The 17,612-nt window shown below is 45.8% G+C and overlaps 1 protein-coding gene across 8 annotated transcripts in view; it reads left to right on the top strand.

The window, feature by feature from the left end:
* Window positions 1-17,612, top strand: part of LOC100523624 (methylmalonic aciduria type A protein, mitochondrial) — a 99,756-nt gene that overhangs the window by 57,147 nt on the left and 24,997 nt on the right. For 5 of the 8 annotated variants that reach the window (XR_002346750.1, XM_021101544.1, XM_021101546.1 and 2 more), the window contains 3 exons: window positions 1,985-2,042; window positions 2,670-2,739; window positions 5,230-5,396. Coding sequence is in view for 6 of the 8 variants with exons in the window: in XM_021101544.1 (XP_020957203.1) it covers window positions 1,985-2,042; window positions 2,670-2,739; window positions 5,230-5,395 (294 nt within the window). In the remaining 2 variants the exon portion in view is untranslated. Of the gene's footprint in view, window positions 1-1,984; window positions 2,043-2,669; window positions 2,744-5,229; window positions 5,397-12,290; window positions 15,916-17,612 lie in introns of those variants that run through there. The other 3 variants (XM_021101545.1, XM_021101549.1, XR_002346751.1) reach the window with 3 other exon arrangements.

The raw sequence follows: 17,612 nt of genomic DNA, 5'->3' as shown, positions 1-17,612 counted from the left end.
AGTAAAAATCACCTGAAATCCTTTCCCTCCCCCCAGGGAAAATTACCATTAACATTTTAATGAACTTTCCTAAAAATGTATCTCTGTGTACATGCATACATAAAGAGGCACACATAGAGTACACTGATGGGCTCTATTGTCCTCTGTAATCTACTTTAATCACTTAATATTTTCTTGGACATCTTTCAGTGTTAACATAATTATCATTTTAATGGATCCACAATATTCCATTAACTAAATATATCACGATTTTAAAATACCCCATATTGCTGGACATTTAGGTTTTTTAAACTTATAACTATATGGTGTGGACCACAGGTGCAGCTGGGATCCCTCCTGGCTGTGGTTGTGGTGTAGTCTGGCAGCTACAGCTCCAATTCGACCCCCAGCCTGGGTACCTCTGTATGCCACAGGTGTGGCCCTAAAAAGGCAAGAGACACACAGAAAAATAATAACATGATGTTGGGATGAGTAAATTTGAATGTAAATTTTTATAACTGTATGATCATCACTTCAGGATACCTTCCCATAAGTGGAATTCTTGTGTCAGAAGGTATGCTTATTTTAAATTTTGATGTATGGCCAAATTGCCTTCCAGAAAATCCGCCTCACGAACCAGCAGTCCCCAAGAGTACTATGTTTTCTCTAACACTGGCTTTAAAAGTTTTTTAATATTTTCCAAGTTAATAGATGAAGGTATTTGTTTCCTTTTAAATTTTCATTTCTCTAACAGTGAGGTAGAGCATCACCTGTTTATTAGTTATTCATAGCCATTTCATGAATTATAATCAGTTCTCACTAGTCAAGGTAGTTATGTATTCTAAAGTCTCCACCAACACTGAATCTGTGAACACTGAACTATCATTTCTAAGAGAAATGTAGGGTCAGGTTCCTGTGTGCCTCTGGTCACACCATTTTTGCCAACTGACCCATATGTAAGTTTGCATTGTGTTTCTGTTTAATGACACCTTATTTAATATATATATACACACATATATACATATACATACATACATACATACATATATATATATATATATATATATATATCGTTGATTCATTAATGTTGAACTTATAGCCAACAGCACTGTAACTTGTGCCTAAACGAAGCTTACCTAACATATTTTCTCTATAAGGCACATCACAGCCTTCCTGCACTTAGGAACATCAGCGCTGCAGCTGGAGCCTATTTTAAACATTGAAATCATTACCAAACAAACATGAAAGTGCAGAACATGTGGTACTAAATAGGCTGCAAAAAGGACACTTGTATGATAGCTGAAACAAGTAGGCAGGGTGTGCTCGTGGGACCTCCACCCAAAACGTGCACATCAGAGGACTCAAATGGTTTGCCACTCTGGCCATGTCCTTGAATGAGCTCAAAAGTGCCACGGGTATTGACTTTGGGGTTACAAAGAAATGTGATAAAGTAGGCAAATTCTCAAATATGGAATCCGTGAACAGTAAGAATTGATTGTATTCACTTCCCTTGTGCATTTTTTTATCAGGGTATTTAGCTTTTTGGTTTTGGTCTCTATAGGCTATTTGCATATCAGGAGAGTATTCTTTTGCCTGTCCAGTTTTCTAAGTGTTTTCCCCATTGTCATTCCATTTTACTGTTGATATCTGTTACTACAGTGGCTTGCTTCCTTCCTCCTTCCCTCCCTTTCTCTTTCTTTCTTCCTTCCTCCCTTTCTCCCTTTCTCCCTCCCTCCCTTCCCTTTCTTCCTTCCTTCCTTCTCTTCTCTTTTGGCCAACCCTGTGGCATGCTGATGTTCCCAGGTCAGGAATCAAACCTGTGCCACAGCAGTGAGACCATGCTGGGTCCTTAACCTGCTGAGCCACCAGGGAACTCCTAGAGTAGCTTTTGACAGTAGTATCAAAATGCCTTTTGAATGGGAGGACAATGGTGGAAAAGGAGTTTTATTAAATTTCTCTTATTGTGAAAGTGGCTGGTATTTATTTTTATCTCTCTTTTTCACAGGCACACCAAATTCTTTCTGGAGATTTTTCTCCAGCACCTCCAAATTACGAAAGACCATGTAAGTCCTATCTGAAACTGCCACTTTATTTGCATGTTTTGCCTTTATTTTCATTATGATCTTCATCTGATATTTTCGTCCCTTCCAGAATCTGAGGCCACTTAGGACCTTTTGCATTTCTGCCTCCTTCCTCCCATTATGCACCTTGTTACTTCATTATACCCACCTCTCCTCATAGTAAGGACAGGAGGATGCAGAAATAAAAGGAGGGAGAATTCCCATAAAGACATTTGCCAGCAGCTCTCAAAAAGAGCGAACACATGTGAGGGTTGCGGTGGTGGCAGAAGTTGAGGTTGAGGGTAGTGTGTATGGAACCAGTGATTAAAAAATGGTTTAGGGGAGTTCCCGGCGTGGCTCGGTAGAAATGAATCTGACTAGTGTCATGAAGATATAGGGTCAATCCCTGGCCTCGCTCAGTGGGTTAAGGATCTCTTGTTGCTGTGGCTGTGGTGAAGGCTGGTGGCTACATCTCCGTTTCGACCAGTCTGGGAACCTCCACATGCGGCAGGTTCAACCCTAAAAAGTCAAAAAAGAGAAAATGGTTTAGGAATGGCAGTACTGTTCATTTATTCATGCTATACCCCACCACGAGCACTTTTACATAGGCCGTCTGTCTCTTCATGCTAGATGGGAGAATTAAAAAGCTAACATCCATGGACCTGAAGAAGTACAGTCGACGAAGGAGAGACTTCCTCAGGCATGTAAGAATCTTTTCACTAGTCACCCAACAGAAGATCCTTGGGAGTGTCAGTAGTTTTACACAATGTGGCCATGAGGGTGGGGGCATGTGTGTGTGTTTAGAGCTGGTGGGAAAGTAATCAGGAATTGACAATCACCTGTCAAATAAAGACCACTATAGAAACAGACTATCTTGATAAGCAGTCTTCGCAAAAGCCGTGTGAGCATTTCTTGTTAAGATCTCCCCAGTTATTTTGTTTGTTTTATTTTTATTTATTTATTTTTTGTCTTTCTTTTAGGGCCGCACCCACAGAATATGGAAATTCCCAGGCTAGGGGTCAAATCGGCACTGTAGCCACCAGCTGACACCACAGCCACAGCAACTCGGGATCCGAGCTGCATCTGTGACCTGTACCACAGCTCACGGCAACGCCAGATCCTTAGCCCACTGAGTGAGGCCAGGGATCAAACCCACATCTTCATGGATACTAGTCGGGTTTGTTAACCACTGAGCCATGACGTGAACTCCTCCCCAGTTATTTTGGAAACAAGCCTCTAAAGGGCTTATGGGGACTGGAATTTCTCTTATACTGTCCAAATTCTCATCAGTAACATCAGGGGTTTGCTGGATTCCACCTCCTGTGAAAAAGGTGATAAGTTCACAGATTGTCCTTCCCTTCTGGGGACCCACCCGGGTGCCCAGTGTCCTGGACTCACCTTCTTCACGCTCATTCTGCCACCCAGCATCTGCTGACATGGCCCTCCAGAGCAGGGGCTTTGTCTTGCTTCATCAGACTTTCTCAACACCCAGTAATCTTTAACAGGATGTTAAAACAGGATTCTTTTTATATCTTGAGAGTTCTGGCAGAGACTCTTAGAGAAAGAAAGAATAAAAATTGGTTTCTACAAGCACCCTACTGACTCTACCTCATTTAATATAAAAGTTACAGTGATTTTTGCTGTCATAGTACTTTCCTTTATTAAGATTTCTCTTTAAATTGACTTTAAGAATTTGGCCTCACCATAAGTAATTATATTTACAATATCATGGGTTTGGTATGCTAGTTATGTGCATTAGAAAAAAAAAATCTGACCATTAAAATAAAAATGTTATTCAATTACCACCTGACATTATCAGAAGAACCACCAGTATATCTACATATGACTTTGTAAAATGCTAGTCTATGGGCACCAACTAGTTAATCTGATAAATTTAGCTAATGGGACAGAGTTGGACAGCCTACCTCCCAGAAAATAGATTAGTTCCCAGGTAACTAATCTATTCAATGGTGGCCTTCTAGAAATGGTGCGTTTTTCTTCACTTTTCTGCTTTAGGACCTGGTAATTTTCCTAGCATGGGAAGCCTGTGGCAGGCTGTGCAGGGAGTTATCTGGGGGCATTTGAAGCTGGGCAGTCTGTTGAACGTTTTTCTGAAGCCAAGGGCCCTCCCTTCACTGCAGACTTGGTGCATGCTTCTAGGAAGGGTAGTTGATTTCCTGAAAGTATATTTACTGCTCCCTGGCCTCCTGGGAGTTGCCTGGGAGAATCATTAACTATTGTTAAATAAATAAATCCCTCTTGCTGTACAGAGTTGTACTGGTGCCAAGCAATTCCATTGCCAATGTCCGCAGCTGTTCCGGGGAACAGTTGCCTGTCTCTTTGAGGTGCTTCCCCGACTCCCTCCCCAATGTGAATTTTCTATACTCACAGTAGCCTCTTTTAAGTCAACAATTCCCGACAAATTAATGACATTACATCCTGCTCATGTTTTTATGGTGCAACAACAGGCTCAAAGTACAATACCCCCCCCCCAACACAGGCACACCCCACACAATTAATATGGGGTACTTGCTTGGGAAACTCTGGGCCTAGAATTCTGACTGGAAAATAAATCATAACTTTCAATTCATAGGACAAGGCAAAATCTTAATGTTTTTAAGAGGCACTATATTTGGGGGGGAGGGGAACAAGCATTGAGAAGTAAAATGTACAGATTCCTGCATCAGCAGTAAGTACGGATTGAATGAAAATTTCATCCATCATTGACAATATTCTCACTTTAAAAAGGATTTGCTTGGTGTCCAGCTGTCTTCTAAATATTTATATTTCTGGATCCTATCTTCCAGAAGTTCATAACTGTAACATTAACTGGAAAGCAGAGAAATCCACATCCAAGACTGTCTGGACTAAAGGGATGGTAGGGAAGACGGGGAAAGAATCTCACTGTTAAAGGCTGATTAAAGGCCAGTAGAGAAGCACTGAATCCTTTGGTTATTATTGATTCCTAGAGTGCTTGCCCTTTTTTTTTCCCCCTCTTCTGCTTATTGATCTGGCCTTCCTGACAGCGACAGAATATATGAAATAGGAAGTTAAGGGAGATGGAGGAAAAGGCAGGAACAATCCCAGTTCTTGTTTGTTATCGATGTCCTGGCAATTTAATTCCCAATTCTGTGCAAAAAGTAACCTTAGTGGATGGGCGATCGCTGACAACCAGGCCATTTTTCTCCAGTTTCAGGAACCGTGTGATTCTACAAGCAAGGCTAGCTCATCTGAAGACTCACAAGCGGATCAATACTCCGTTTATAGTCTGGGAGGGCCGTTCTCGACATTTGGCTGAGTCGGAAAACGAAGCCACAGAGCTGGAGGCCCAGAGCCTGCTTAATTACCGCCTTTGAGGTAGGAGAGGGCCTGGGAATGCCCAGACCTGAGAAGGTTGCCTTTCTTGAGCACTTCCTTGGACTTCAAACGACTTCATCTCTCTCTCTCTCTCTTTTTTTTTTTTCTTTTAAACTGGATGAGAGGACAAAGTTGTTAGAATTATTATTAAATTTTCCTTTAAAAATAACTACTTGGAACCACACCTCTCTGTAAGAACGACAGAAATGGTGTCTGTGGCTCCGACAGCTGTCGGCTCTGGCGTCCAACGAGCCCTTCCATCTGGGAGTCCCGGGCAGGGAAGGGCGCAGGGGCGTGAGAAAGGCTCTTTTGTATTCAGAGCAGTCGCCGGCAGAGCCGCAGCCTAGCACTGCCAGGTTTTCCTCGGCGCAAGGCGCCGCCGGGAAGCAAATTGGCTCGGGCCGAGGGGCTGGTGGGGGTGACCTGCGTCGCGGCGGGGGCGGGCCCCTGGGGGCGGGGCGAGTCGCGGCCTTTCTCGCCCGGCCTCTCTCAGGAGGGCCCCCGCGCCATAAGCCCCGCCCACGGCCCCGCCCCTCCCCGCCGATGTCTTCCTCTCCCTGCTCCTCCCCTCTCCTCGCCTTCTCCCTCTCCCCAGGTCTTCTCTCCCCACGATCCTCCTCCCCCTGCAGTCGTGGTCCGTCGCCTGCTCCTCTTCCGGGTCTACGACCCTCCTCCCACTGCATTCTCCCCCACCCCCGCCAAGACTGCCTCTCCCCCCAACCCCCAACAATTCCCACCAAGGGCCACCCGCCACCCGTGCCGAGGGCGCTGGAGGGAGGGCGCAGAGACCCTCTCGGGCGCGGGAAGGCCCCGCCGTGGTCCGGGACGCAAGGGGCCCCCAGCAGCTGCTGTCCCACCCAGGGAGGCAGGACCACGAGTGGTTGCGGAAGTAGCTGTCTTCCTCCGCATCCCTCGCCCTGCTCTCTGCCCCCAGTGCCATTTACTCCCATTTGGCAAACTGTCCTTCTCGATATGATTTGTATTAAATAGAAAAAGTAATTAAAAGTCGCACCACCACTCGTACCTCCCCCGCCCTCCCAAACCTCCTAGAGGTTATTTCTCTTCTTTAGCCCAGGTTAGACTAAATACATTCCCTGGAAGCCATCTGGTCTGATTCCCAGGATCCCCACGTATGGTTTCCATTAAACTCGCCAAACCATGCATTGAAAGTGCTGCCTTGGAACCACTCAGGAACCTCCAGGATTTTTGCCCTGGCCAGCCTCATGGATCTCGGGCAGAGGGAGGTAAAGGCCTCTGCTGAATATGTCAGTACCGAATGATCCTGGCCTCATGCTGTAATTATATGCTTTACTACTCCGAGAACATACAGTCCTCTGTGTTATTCATTCTTTCAGTATTTGCGTGTGTTTTTTTTTTTTCCTGTATGCAAAGCAGAGCTTGTTAGAATACTCTTAATTCTAAAACTCCATGTGAGCAGCTGTACAGAGGACTTTACAAAATAACCTGGCCACAGAATTATTTTGATCAGCAACATTTATGTGGATGGGTCTACATCTTCTCCCTTGCTGTCTCCCATTCCTACCCCCGACCCAAGACAAAAAACAAATATTCGCTGTGGAAAAAGAATCCCTTACATGTGGGTTGGGGTTTTCGGTCTAAGAAAAAAAGGGAACAGATAGGTTCATATATCATAATGTTAAAACTGGAAAGTTCCTTAGAATTCATCAACAGTAAGTCTGTCGTTTATTGAAGAGATTCAGAAAGTGTAGTTTAGGGAAGGTCACGTGGCTAATGAGTAAAGGACTAACTCAGAACGGCACCTAATTTGAGGAGAAGACTTGGCTAGATATCAAGTGCTTTATCACGCAGAGAAAAAAGACCCATCAAATTCAGTTCAATTGTAGCAATCCCCCCCACCCCCCGTCCCCCGATTTTGTACTTTACAGACTGCTTTCTGTCCTGCTCTGTCTCTGTCTTGCCTATTTGAGGAGTTACAGCCCTTTGTTCCTTTCCCTAACCTAGGCTTCACGCCTTTCTTTTTTTCTTTCCTTCCTATCCCCCACCCCACTCGAGCCCCAACCATGAGATTTTATTTGGATTTTTAAAATGAAACCAGGTGCTGCTTAAAACAAAAGCAAAGTAATAACAAGGAAAGACTATCCAACGCCTAAGGAATGTGCTGAGTTTTATGACTCAGGCTGTCCTGGCAAAGCGTTCGGACTTACACGGAGAGGTAGGTGGCACAGAGCAAGGACCATACATGGCAGCCCCAGCCTCCCCAGATAGGCACAGTCTAGGCAGCCTGTGACTCACTGCATGGAACCAAGACTTCCCAAGGCTAGAGCCAAAGGATCATCAGCTTTTCTCAACGAGGCCAGTCCAGGCTGACATAGCAGGGGCCATCCTGAGGTTTGGAGGGAAAGGGAGCCTGGGCAGAAGGCCATCCCTGGGAAAGAGACTGGCTTGATGGCCTTGAGCTAGGATTTTGGTACATTGAAGAGATGAGTAAACTGCATAGTAACATGAAAATGAGCACGTACTGTTTTGGAGACAAAGGCTTGGGGCCTCCAGGTGACAGGATTGCCACAGTGCCTCAGAGGAGGGGGATGTGTGGCATTGTTGCTGGGAGCCCCAGGTGGGGGGGTGGGGGGCTGCTGCTGGGGCCGTGTGTGATGAGGAGCGAGGGAAAAGCAGTCAGATTCTGGAGGGCCTTCTGGAGTGCCCTGGCTGATGCAGTCGGGAGAAGCAGATAAGAGCCGGAGTGGTGAACTTGACATAAACACCAAGAGACACCCAGGCACACATCCTCACATTCCAAGGATTCTTTTCCAATGAGCATAGTAATGGAGTGAGATGTACATTTTTCTGTTACTAAGAGGTAGGCTGAGAAAGCTGAGCACACTGAGGGCTAAGGAGAAGGTCTCTGCCAGCAGAGCGGGAGGGTGAGGGTCTGAACTTGGATGACAAGGATCTGCTTGTGCTCCCTTCGTGACACAGGCCTGGGCTGAACGAGCCCCATGGAGCTGCTTCTGCTTCCCACCATGCCATTGAAGGCTGGCCTTAATGAGAATGAACCTTGGCTGGCAGAAATGAGATCTCTGTGCCACAGCCTCACGGAAGGGAGCCTCATTTTGTCCTTTTCTTCTTTCTTTTTCCCCCTTTTCCTTTCCGTGGAATACCTGTCAAAAAAATACACCACCTCTTCGATAATGCAGGAAAAGCTTGGCTTAAGTTTTTCATTAAAGGACACTTACCTAGAAAAATAGTCTTATAAGGACCATGACTGCATAAATATTTATAGTGTGAATGGGTGTCACTCTGGTCCCTGCAGGAGAATGGGCTCATTCAGTTTTATTTATGATGTGACACTCCAGTGACGGACATCCGTCATCTAGGTCGGCCCTACACACTGTTCTCTGGAAGCATGTTTATGGAGTGATTATGCCTGCAGATATTTGCTATATTTAGTCTTTCTCCTCCCCAACCCCCTCTCAGCTCTTTCAACTCCCCAAACCAGCCAGAAGCCAAGCTTATGGTCTAGCGAAGATTTGAGGCTAATAACAAGGCGCAGGGAATGGGACCAGTGCAGTAGAAGCACCTGATGAGCGGGGTGGGTGACCGTTGCTATGGTTCCCCGACACTGGGGTGGTTCGCTGGGCTTGCATCTCACAGGTGAGGGCTCTTGACGGGACATGACGACCCCAGCCCCAAGTGACAAATGCAGGTGGATCCTTACCAGACTTTCCTTCCCAAGGAACTTTCTTTGGACAGGACCTCGAAAGCCCTCAGAGACCCTGCGGGCCTCTAGGGGAGGGGTTGGTAGAAGCTCTGTGACCTCAGCTGCTGGGTCAAGGTCTCTGGTGTAACCCGAGTCAGGCACACCTGGCCCCCAGCTGGGGGGTGGGGGATCCTGGAGCTGCCTTCCTGTCAGCTGTGGAGAAGGGAGGCTACCTCTGGCTTCTCACTTTGCAGCTGCACATGCCCTGACCTGGGCATTCCAGGCTGGACCTAGGCCTGCTTCAAACTCAGGGCTTGCCTCTGATCCGCTTGGCCACCTATTGTTTATTCTGGGAAGGGCCAGGTCTTGGCACAGGGGCCTGAAGTGTTGCCAGCATTTTATTTTTAGAGACAGGAAGATGTTCACTTTTTGGCAGCTGCCCTTTTTTCTGGCACACACCTCGATGGCGTAAAAAGTTCAAGACTCCAAGCCCTAAATCTATGGTGTCATCAGAGGCACTGGTACCGTGGACCTCTCAGCAGAAGCCCTTGTGGAACTTAAGGCCTTCATTAGCAGGCCTCTTGCACAGAGTGGGTCCCTCTGGCTACATCCTGGCGGTGACAAGCCTCTTGTCCACTGTCCTCATAGTCTAGATGTCTAATGAGTCCCTGTTAAGTGCATCAGCTGGTCTGAAATTGGAGAGCTCTTACTTCTATTCCTTCCCTACCAATCCTACCAATTCATAATCTAGTCCAACCTGGTTGGCATAGTCAGAGGAACAATCAGTCTGCTAAATTTGTCATTCATTGCCCCTCCTCAGACCCACTATCACCATCATCATGGTGACAAGGCAACAGATTTCATAGCAAGAATACCCTCAGGGAGGGCATTTCTAGGTTTTATTGGAACTGTCATTTGCTCCAACATGGTCCTTCTTTTTTTTTTTTTTTTTTTTTTTTTTTTTGTCTTTTTAGGGCCACACCCTTGGCATATGGACGTTCCCAGGCTAGGGGTCGAATCGGAGCTACAGCTGCCATCCTACATCATAGCCACAGCAATGCTGGATCCTTAACCCACTGAGTGGGGCCAGGGATCGAACCCATATCTTCATGAATATTAGTCAGGTTCGTTATCACTGAGCCAGAACGGGAATTCTTGTGAAGTCTTTAGTTTTTGGATGTGAGGTGGTGAGGAGAAAAACAGAAAGGTTAAACTGATCAATCTAATAAAGTTCTGGATTTCCCACTATGGCACAGTGGGTTAAGAATCCAACTGCAGCGGCTTGGGTCACTGTGGTATAGGTCCAATCCCTGGCTGGGTGCTGTGGGTTACCGTATCGTGTTGCCACAGCTGTGGTGTAGGTTGCAGCTGCAGCTCAGACTCAATCCCTGCCCAGGAACTTCCATATGCTGTGGGGGTGGCTGTAAAACTTAATGAATAAAGTTCTGAGGAGGAGAGAAAAGGTGTGGCCTGAGCTCTGGGTGTGTGTGGCAGGGAGCTTTAAGGGGTTCTAGAGAGAGGGAGAAGAGTACGTACGGTCTGGAGGAATTCCTTGCCTGTGAAGTGAGGAAACATCTTAAGATCTTTAAGATCTTTGGATGTACATCAAGAACATACTCCTTTCTTTTGTGTTTAATGAAGAGGCTAAGGCTTGAGTTGCTGTTAATTACATTTTCTTCTGTGGGACTCTTTTTTCTGTGATTTGGCTCTAAAACTGAACCACAAGACTGCCTTGGGTTAATATGAGTTATAGAAACAATCATTATTTTTTAAATTATCAAGCCAATATCTTTATTTCATTCTGTCTCTCTCTTCTCTCTGACCTTTCCCCACTCTGCACAGGCCACAGTTTTCTTCTTTTATATAATGAGGAAGTGAAATTAGATGCTCCAAAGTCCTGCCATTTCTCTGAAACCCTCATTCTCTCTCTCTTACTCATCCTTCATCTACCTAGCTGAAGATTCTTTTTAATGACTAATGGCTTCTAAGAAGCACAGGCAAACTGTTCACTCATTTCTGTAATCTAATGTGTCACCAAGTGAGCTGTCTTGAATAGATCATAAATTTGGACAGAGATGGCAGCACAGTGACCAAGTTTAGAGCAGGTCAGGACCCTTGGCTTAAGGTCTGGTGTAGGAAGCTCTGCCAACCCCACCCCCCATGCCTCAGAAGCTTACTATTCTAGACTGAGGAATTCATTCCACAGATTCTCCACCCATTCCACAGATTCAGCCCCACCCATTGGAGTTGACATGTGGCATAGAGGAGAGAGATTTGGGAAAGGCTCAACCCCAAAGGGCATCTTTGAGCAAACAAAAGCTGTAGATGCAAACAAAATTAAATTCTTCTTCTGCAGAACAGAAGCAAACTCATGGACACAGAGAACAGACTTGTGTTTGCCAGGGGGGAAGGGGAGGGAGTGGGATGGACTGGGAGTCTTGGGTTAGTAGATGCAAACTATTGCATTTGGAGTGGATAAGCCATGAGATCCTGCTGTAGAGCACAGGGACCTATATCCAGTCACTTGAGATGGAACATGATGGAGGATAGTGTGAGAAAAAGAATGTATATATTTGTACAACTGGGTTGCTATGCTGTACAGCAGAAATTGACAGAACATTGTAAATCAACTCTAGTAAAAAATTTAAAAAAAATTTTCTTCCCAAAACATAATCATTAGGTCGGTTTGTATTTATCATATGCACGTCTTACCTTTTGAAAAGTATAGAAGACAGTCAATTAGCACTTAAATATATGAGGAGTATAGATGTTAACATTCTCCTAGGAGACTTGGATTGCATGAGCGATGTTTGACTTCTAATATACACATTAAAATATTTGACATGAAGAGACGGTAAGCATATGCAGCCTTTATAATCTGAATTACTCTCCTAACTAAATAGTAATTGGGGCTTGAGTAGCCCCAGGTACCATGCAGCCCCAAGGCCCCTGATCCTTGATGGTAGATGCTGATATTCTCATTAGCATATGAGCCATGCCTAAGTAAGGAGGAAGGCCCAGATCCTATTAGTACCACTCTGATGTGTAATGTAGCCCTTTTCAGATGACTCCACACGTAGTGATGGAACTTAGGCAGATGGATACCTGATGATCTTGGCTTAGGACCAATGTGGAAATGACCTCTCAGTACTGGAAACCTCTCGGGGTCCACTCAGCTGACCTCTGAGGTCCTAGACTGAGGAATTGTTCTTCAGAGATTCTCTGCGACCACCCATTGGAGTTGATATGTGACGCAGAGGAGAGAGATTTGGAAAAGGCTCCGACACAGCACTTCTATTCAACCAATGAGAGCATCTTGGAGCAAGTGAAGTCAGAAGATGCGAGTGGAATGAAGCCCAGAGTCTTCGGAAAATGTTGGGCAGCCAGGTGAAGATGGTTCACCTGGATCCTTAAAGGAGTCTGGCACTTCTTCCTTCACATTGCCCTCCGCGTTTCGTCTTTTCTGGAGTGCTCCATCTGTCTCAAGAGAGGGGATGGTTTCCAAATTATAGATCTCCCCCTGCCTTTCTGAAAAAAAAAAAAAAAAAAGTGACAGTGTGAGGTTTTTTTAAATGGCATTTTACCAAAAAAGAACTGTGCATTTGCTTCAGGATGCTGTGTTTTCAATTTTGGGTGAATCTATAATTGATGGTGTCTTCTAACTCTTAAGATTCCCTACATTTCCCTTCATCTTCCATCCAGACTTTTTGTTAAACAATGAATGCTCTTTTATTTGCAGGTATATACTCTTCTGGAATTTGATACCCAAGGAGAGAACCCAATTTTAAAGGGAGGGATTCTGAAAGAATCACCACCCCTTGTTTTGAAAATGTAGGTTTTCATGTAACAGAATTTGTCAGAGTAGGCTCACCTCTAGAGAGACCTGTGACAAGGACCTAGTAGATGCCATCACTGCAAAGCACTCCCCTTAAAACCCTTCTATTTTCACTTCCTCTGGATTTACTGCTTCCACGGACACATACACCCTGCTTGTCAAAGTGTGGTCTGTGCGGCCCCGCCAGATGGTCTCCTTCAGAATAAACGCTTTCCATATGATATTGTTTATATGTGTGTTTCTGGCATCAATTACTAATTTTCTCATGATATTTAATAAGAGACAGATTATTTCATTTCTAGCTCATAAAACCCTGTACCTTTCTTTCTGTCGTGTCTGATGAGGGTTATTTTTCTTCCTGTTGGCAAAGCGGCAACACATATAGGCAAGATCACTGAGGTGCGGCTCTTTTGCTCCCGCCCAAGTGGCATGGAGCCCAGGAGGGTTCTGATCCACCGCTCTCCACAAAGGTGCAGTTTGCAGCGCATCTGAAAGCATCAGTTGGGGTAGCATGAGACCAGGGCTCCAACATAAACCATCTCTTTCAACCTTCAAGATTTATCCCCAAGGTTAAATTTTAGGAATTTGGTGACTGCCTCTGTCCTCTCTGGCCACATCCATCATGTGGATTTTTTTTTTTTTTAAGAGACCATCACACTCCCTCCTAAGCCTTCATCTTTTCCTCACACCTTATTTTATCATTCTGGCCACAGCAGAGGGGAGTGGGGGTGGCTTTCCATCCCTTGGCCATTTTTGTTTGCAAATCTCTACTCTTGTATCTAGGAGAAGTGCTACTAAATTTTACCCAAGCATCCGTCTCCTGCGGCTGACTTGGGCTGACAGAAACTGGTCCAGGAAGACAGCAAGAGCTGGGATGGTGTGAAGACAGACCGCATGCTCATCAAAGGATGAATTGTACCAAAAATGGTGTGGAAAGTTGGTTTGGAGCATGGCTGGGATTATGGGGTCGGCAGCTTATTCTTCTCTGCTTTGAAGGAATGTGAAGTAGAGGAAGGAAAAGTTAGATCTCCCCGAGAGGGAAAGGACGATTCCACATCTTTGGGCAAGTGCAAGGCATGCATGGCTTTTTTCTTTAGCTACCAAACTTTATATGAGAGAAGACTTTTCTCGGAGTTCCCATCGTGGCTCAGTGGTTAATGAATCTGACTAGTATCCATGAGGACGCAGGTTCAATCCCTGGCCTTGCTCAGTGGGTTAAGGATCCGGCGTTGCCGTGAGCTGTGGTGTAGGTCGCAGACGAGGCTCTGGTGTTGCTGTGGCTTTGGTGTAGGCCATCGGCTACAGCTCCTATTAGACCCCTAGCCTGGGAACCTCCGTATGCCGCAGGTGTGGCCCTAAAAAAGACCAAAAAAAAAAAAAAAAAAGACTTTTCTCCATGTCACCAGCTTCTCCACATCAATTCCTTCTTTAACCTGTTGGAGTTTGCTTTCCACCCCAAACCTGTCACTAAAACTGCCTCCTGAAAGATCACCAAGGACCAGAAAACTGGTAAAGTCTGTGTGATTTGACCTCGGCCTCCTCATCCTTCTGTGCCATTTCACATAAAGGGCCGGGCTCGTCCATGGCTTCTCTCATGGCTGCTCCTCAGTCTCCGGGGTTGCCTCCTCTGCCTCCTGTCAAGTTGGCATCTCCCAAGGTTCTGTCTTTGGTGCCTGCCTTTGCTGCTGTTGCTCTTGCTGCCCTGGTGTTATTACCCTCCCCCGCCCCCAACCTTGGTGTCTACGTGTCTGATCACGACCTTTCTTCTGAGCCCTGGCACTAAAAGTTCCACAGCCTTTCCTGCCTAAAAATGTCCTGTTCGGAGAGGAAGTATCACGAGACACTTGGCAAGGGCACCGAGGATCTGCACCGAGATGTTAAGAAGGGAAAGACAGGAGAGGTTCATAAAGTGTTTGGCAGATAAAATGAACAGGTCTTTGAAGGATTAGCTGTCCCAAGGAAGGGAGGAGGAGAAAGGAAGAGGAGAGACAGGAGGGGGCATGGTTGACCCCAAGTGTTGCAGCTCAGGTAAGTGGGAGCGTGGTTGTGTCCTTATTGGTCTAAAGGACACATGGTTAAAAGGCAGCCTTGAGGGAGAAGATAGTGGCTTCCATTCAGGATGTCTCTGCCTTTTTTTTTTTTTTTTCCCTCTGCCTTTTTTGTCTTTCCTCCTCTTGTAGTGCTGCTAGAACCCTCTATCTAAAACATAGGTCAAATCCTGCCAGTGTCCTCCTCGCTTTTTGTCTTAGCTTTTATTAGCAAGAGAGCCCTCTGGACGTTCAGGCTCTTAACAAGGGACTTGAAGCCCCATGCAAGCTGGCTTCATTTGGTTTCATTATCATCTTCTAGCACAACAGAACCTGCCATACAGTTTCTCACCTTCTTGCTTTTCCTCAAGCTGTTCTCTCAATCTGGAATGCCCCCCCACCCCCACTTTTCCTGCCTCTGAGAATCCGGCTCATTCTTTGGACTGTAGTCAGCATGCTCCATCCCCCATAAAGCCTCCTGTCACCCAAGCTGGAAGTAGTCACTCTTTATTCAGTATTGCCACAGAGATTTACGTGTATTTTTGCCTGATATTATAATGCATTTGCTCAAAGATGTGTTTCTTCTATTAGTTTGTAAACTCCTTAAAGCTAGGAAATGTCTTTTTTGTCTCCATTTCTTGCCAGTTGCCAGCACATGACTTTCCACATATTGGTTGCTCCTTCAATAATGAATGAAAAAGAGAGAAATTGGTGAAGGTTAGAGTGGAAGAGGAGTCTGGGGGTTGGCTGGATAGGCTCGGACTAGCCTTGAACATGGCCAACTAGGACGGGAACTCTGGGTTGTGGAGAACAGGTGCCGAGGATAATAACGAGGGAGGCAGTGGATTATGGGTATGGTGAGGGGCTCATGTTTAAAGACAGGATCCTGGAGTTCCCGTGGTGGCACAGCAGAAACGAATCTGACTAGGAATCATGAGGTTGCAGGATTGATCCCTGGCCTCGGCCAGTGGGTTAAGGATCCGGTGTCGCTATGAGCTGTGGTGTAGGTCACAGACTTGGCTCAGATCTGGCGTTGCTGTGGCTGTGGTGTAGGCTGGCAGCTGTAGCTCCGATTAGACCTAGCCTGGGAATCTCCCTATGCCATGGGAGTGGCCCTTAAAGAAAATAAAAGATAAAGACAAGATCCTGTGTGATAAAATCATGCATGTACACAATTCAGCCTTCCTCACAGCAGACGCACCAAATTGTAAAGTCCTTCATCAGTAGGAAATTATTATCCTGCCCACTTAAAAGGATACATGGCCTCTTTGCATGACCCAGACACCTGTATATTGAATGATTGCTGCTCTATCTATTGTCTGATGCCATAAAGAGATGGGGCCTTGACTGATAGTGTGGTGCTGACCCACTGATATGCCCATTATTTAATTGTAGAAAAGATGGGCAAGGGGATATTCTGATTAATGAGATTTCTTTGACCCCTAATTATTCTTTTCATATGTTATCCTTTCATCAACCTGTATTTATTTTCAGCAACACAAAGGAAACATGAAAAATATGATCTTTTAATATTGTGAATCCCAAAATAATAAAATTCACGGTCTCCCTTATAGATGCTCTCACACAAATGTGTAGGTAGCTATTTTGTTTATATCTATATTGTGTGTGTACTCTATGCTTTCTTTATATATATACTCTATGTAACTATCCATCAGTCCCTGCTTAGCCCAATCTTCCATACGTAAAAAGACTGCCAGTTGTGGGTTAGAGATGAAAAGAAAGAGGTGAAATATCCTGAACGTTTCAGTTTTCAATCCACTGTTTTCCATGAGGATAGATACTTCTCTGTTCAGCCCAGGTTCCTGTGGGAAGTATAAGCACAAAGAAAATCCCGGGCAAATGTCACTTTTTATTCCTAGATGAGTTCTGGCTGCCAACCCTTTTTTTGGACCCCCCATTCACAGTAGGTTGGGGCCTTTGAGAGTCACCTGGATGCCTTTTGGGTGGGCTGGAGGCTGTCCACAGAGCCTGGGGGGTGGCTCTTCGCCCCTGCCCTCATCTGGGCTCTTATGTGGCTTCCCCAGGTCCAGGAGACTCTCTGAGGCAGGAGGCAGCCATGTCCCCATCAACACAATTCCCCTTAATCAAGCCCTAGATGGGCTCAGTCCCCTTAGAGCAGAGAGCAAACCCCAAAGAAAGGATTCTAAAGAGACTGCCATACAGATGAACGAGCCTTGTTTACCTGCTTCTCATAGGCCACCTTTTTCCGTCCTTAGCATCAGGACCCAAGACTGTCTTGGCTCTGCCCAGCTCCCAGTAGGAGAGAGGAGAAGAGCGTCCAGCTAACCTAATAGGTCGGGTGTGTAGCCAACATTGGGTAGAGGTTAAAGTGATAGCAGCATTCATGCCAAATACGATTATTTTGTTGGATATCTCTTGTTCCGTGTATGACAAGCTCACCTTCATACTCCAGCCTTTGCTATAGCAACCAGCTGTGATCAGGTGTGATCGATGGCACCTCCCCTTAGCTTCCTCCCCTTAGTTTCCCAAGCAACTCCTGCCTTCTGCACCATCGGCTTCTTTGCCACCTCTGTGGCTGGGGGAACCTAATCAGCCTCTCCAAATCGTGGCCAAAGCTGGTAGTGCAAGGGCGTTAACACTCTCAGTGGTGACTCTAGCCCCTTCTTTCTTCTCTCCCTTGGCTGTCAATTCAT

Source organism: Sus scrofa, chromosome 8, assembly GCF_000003025.6.
Source record: "Sus scrofa isolate TJ Tabasco breed Duroc chromosome 8, Sscrofa11.1, whole genome shotgun sequence".
NCBI classification, from domain to species: domain Eukaryota; kingdom Metazoa; phylum Chordata; class Mammalia; order Artiodactyla; family Suidae; genus Sus; species Sus scrofa.
This window is presented reverse-complemented; position numbering and strand designations above follow the sequence as displayed.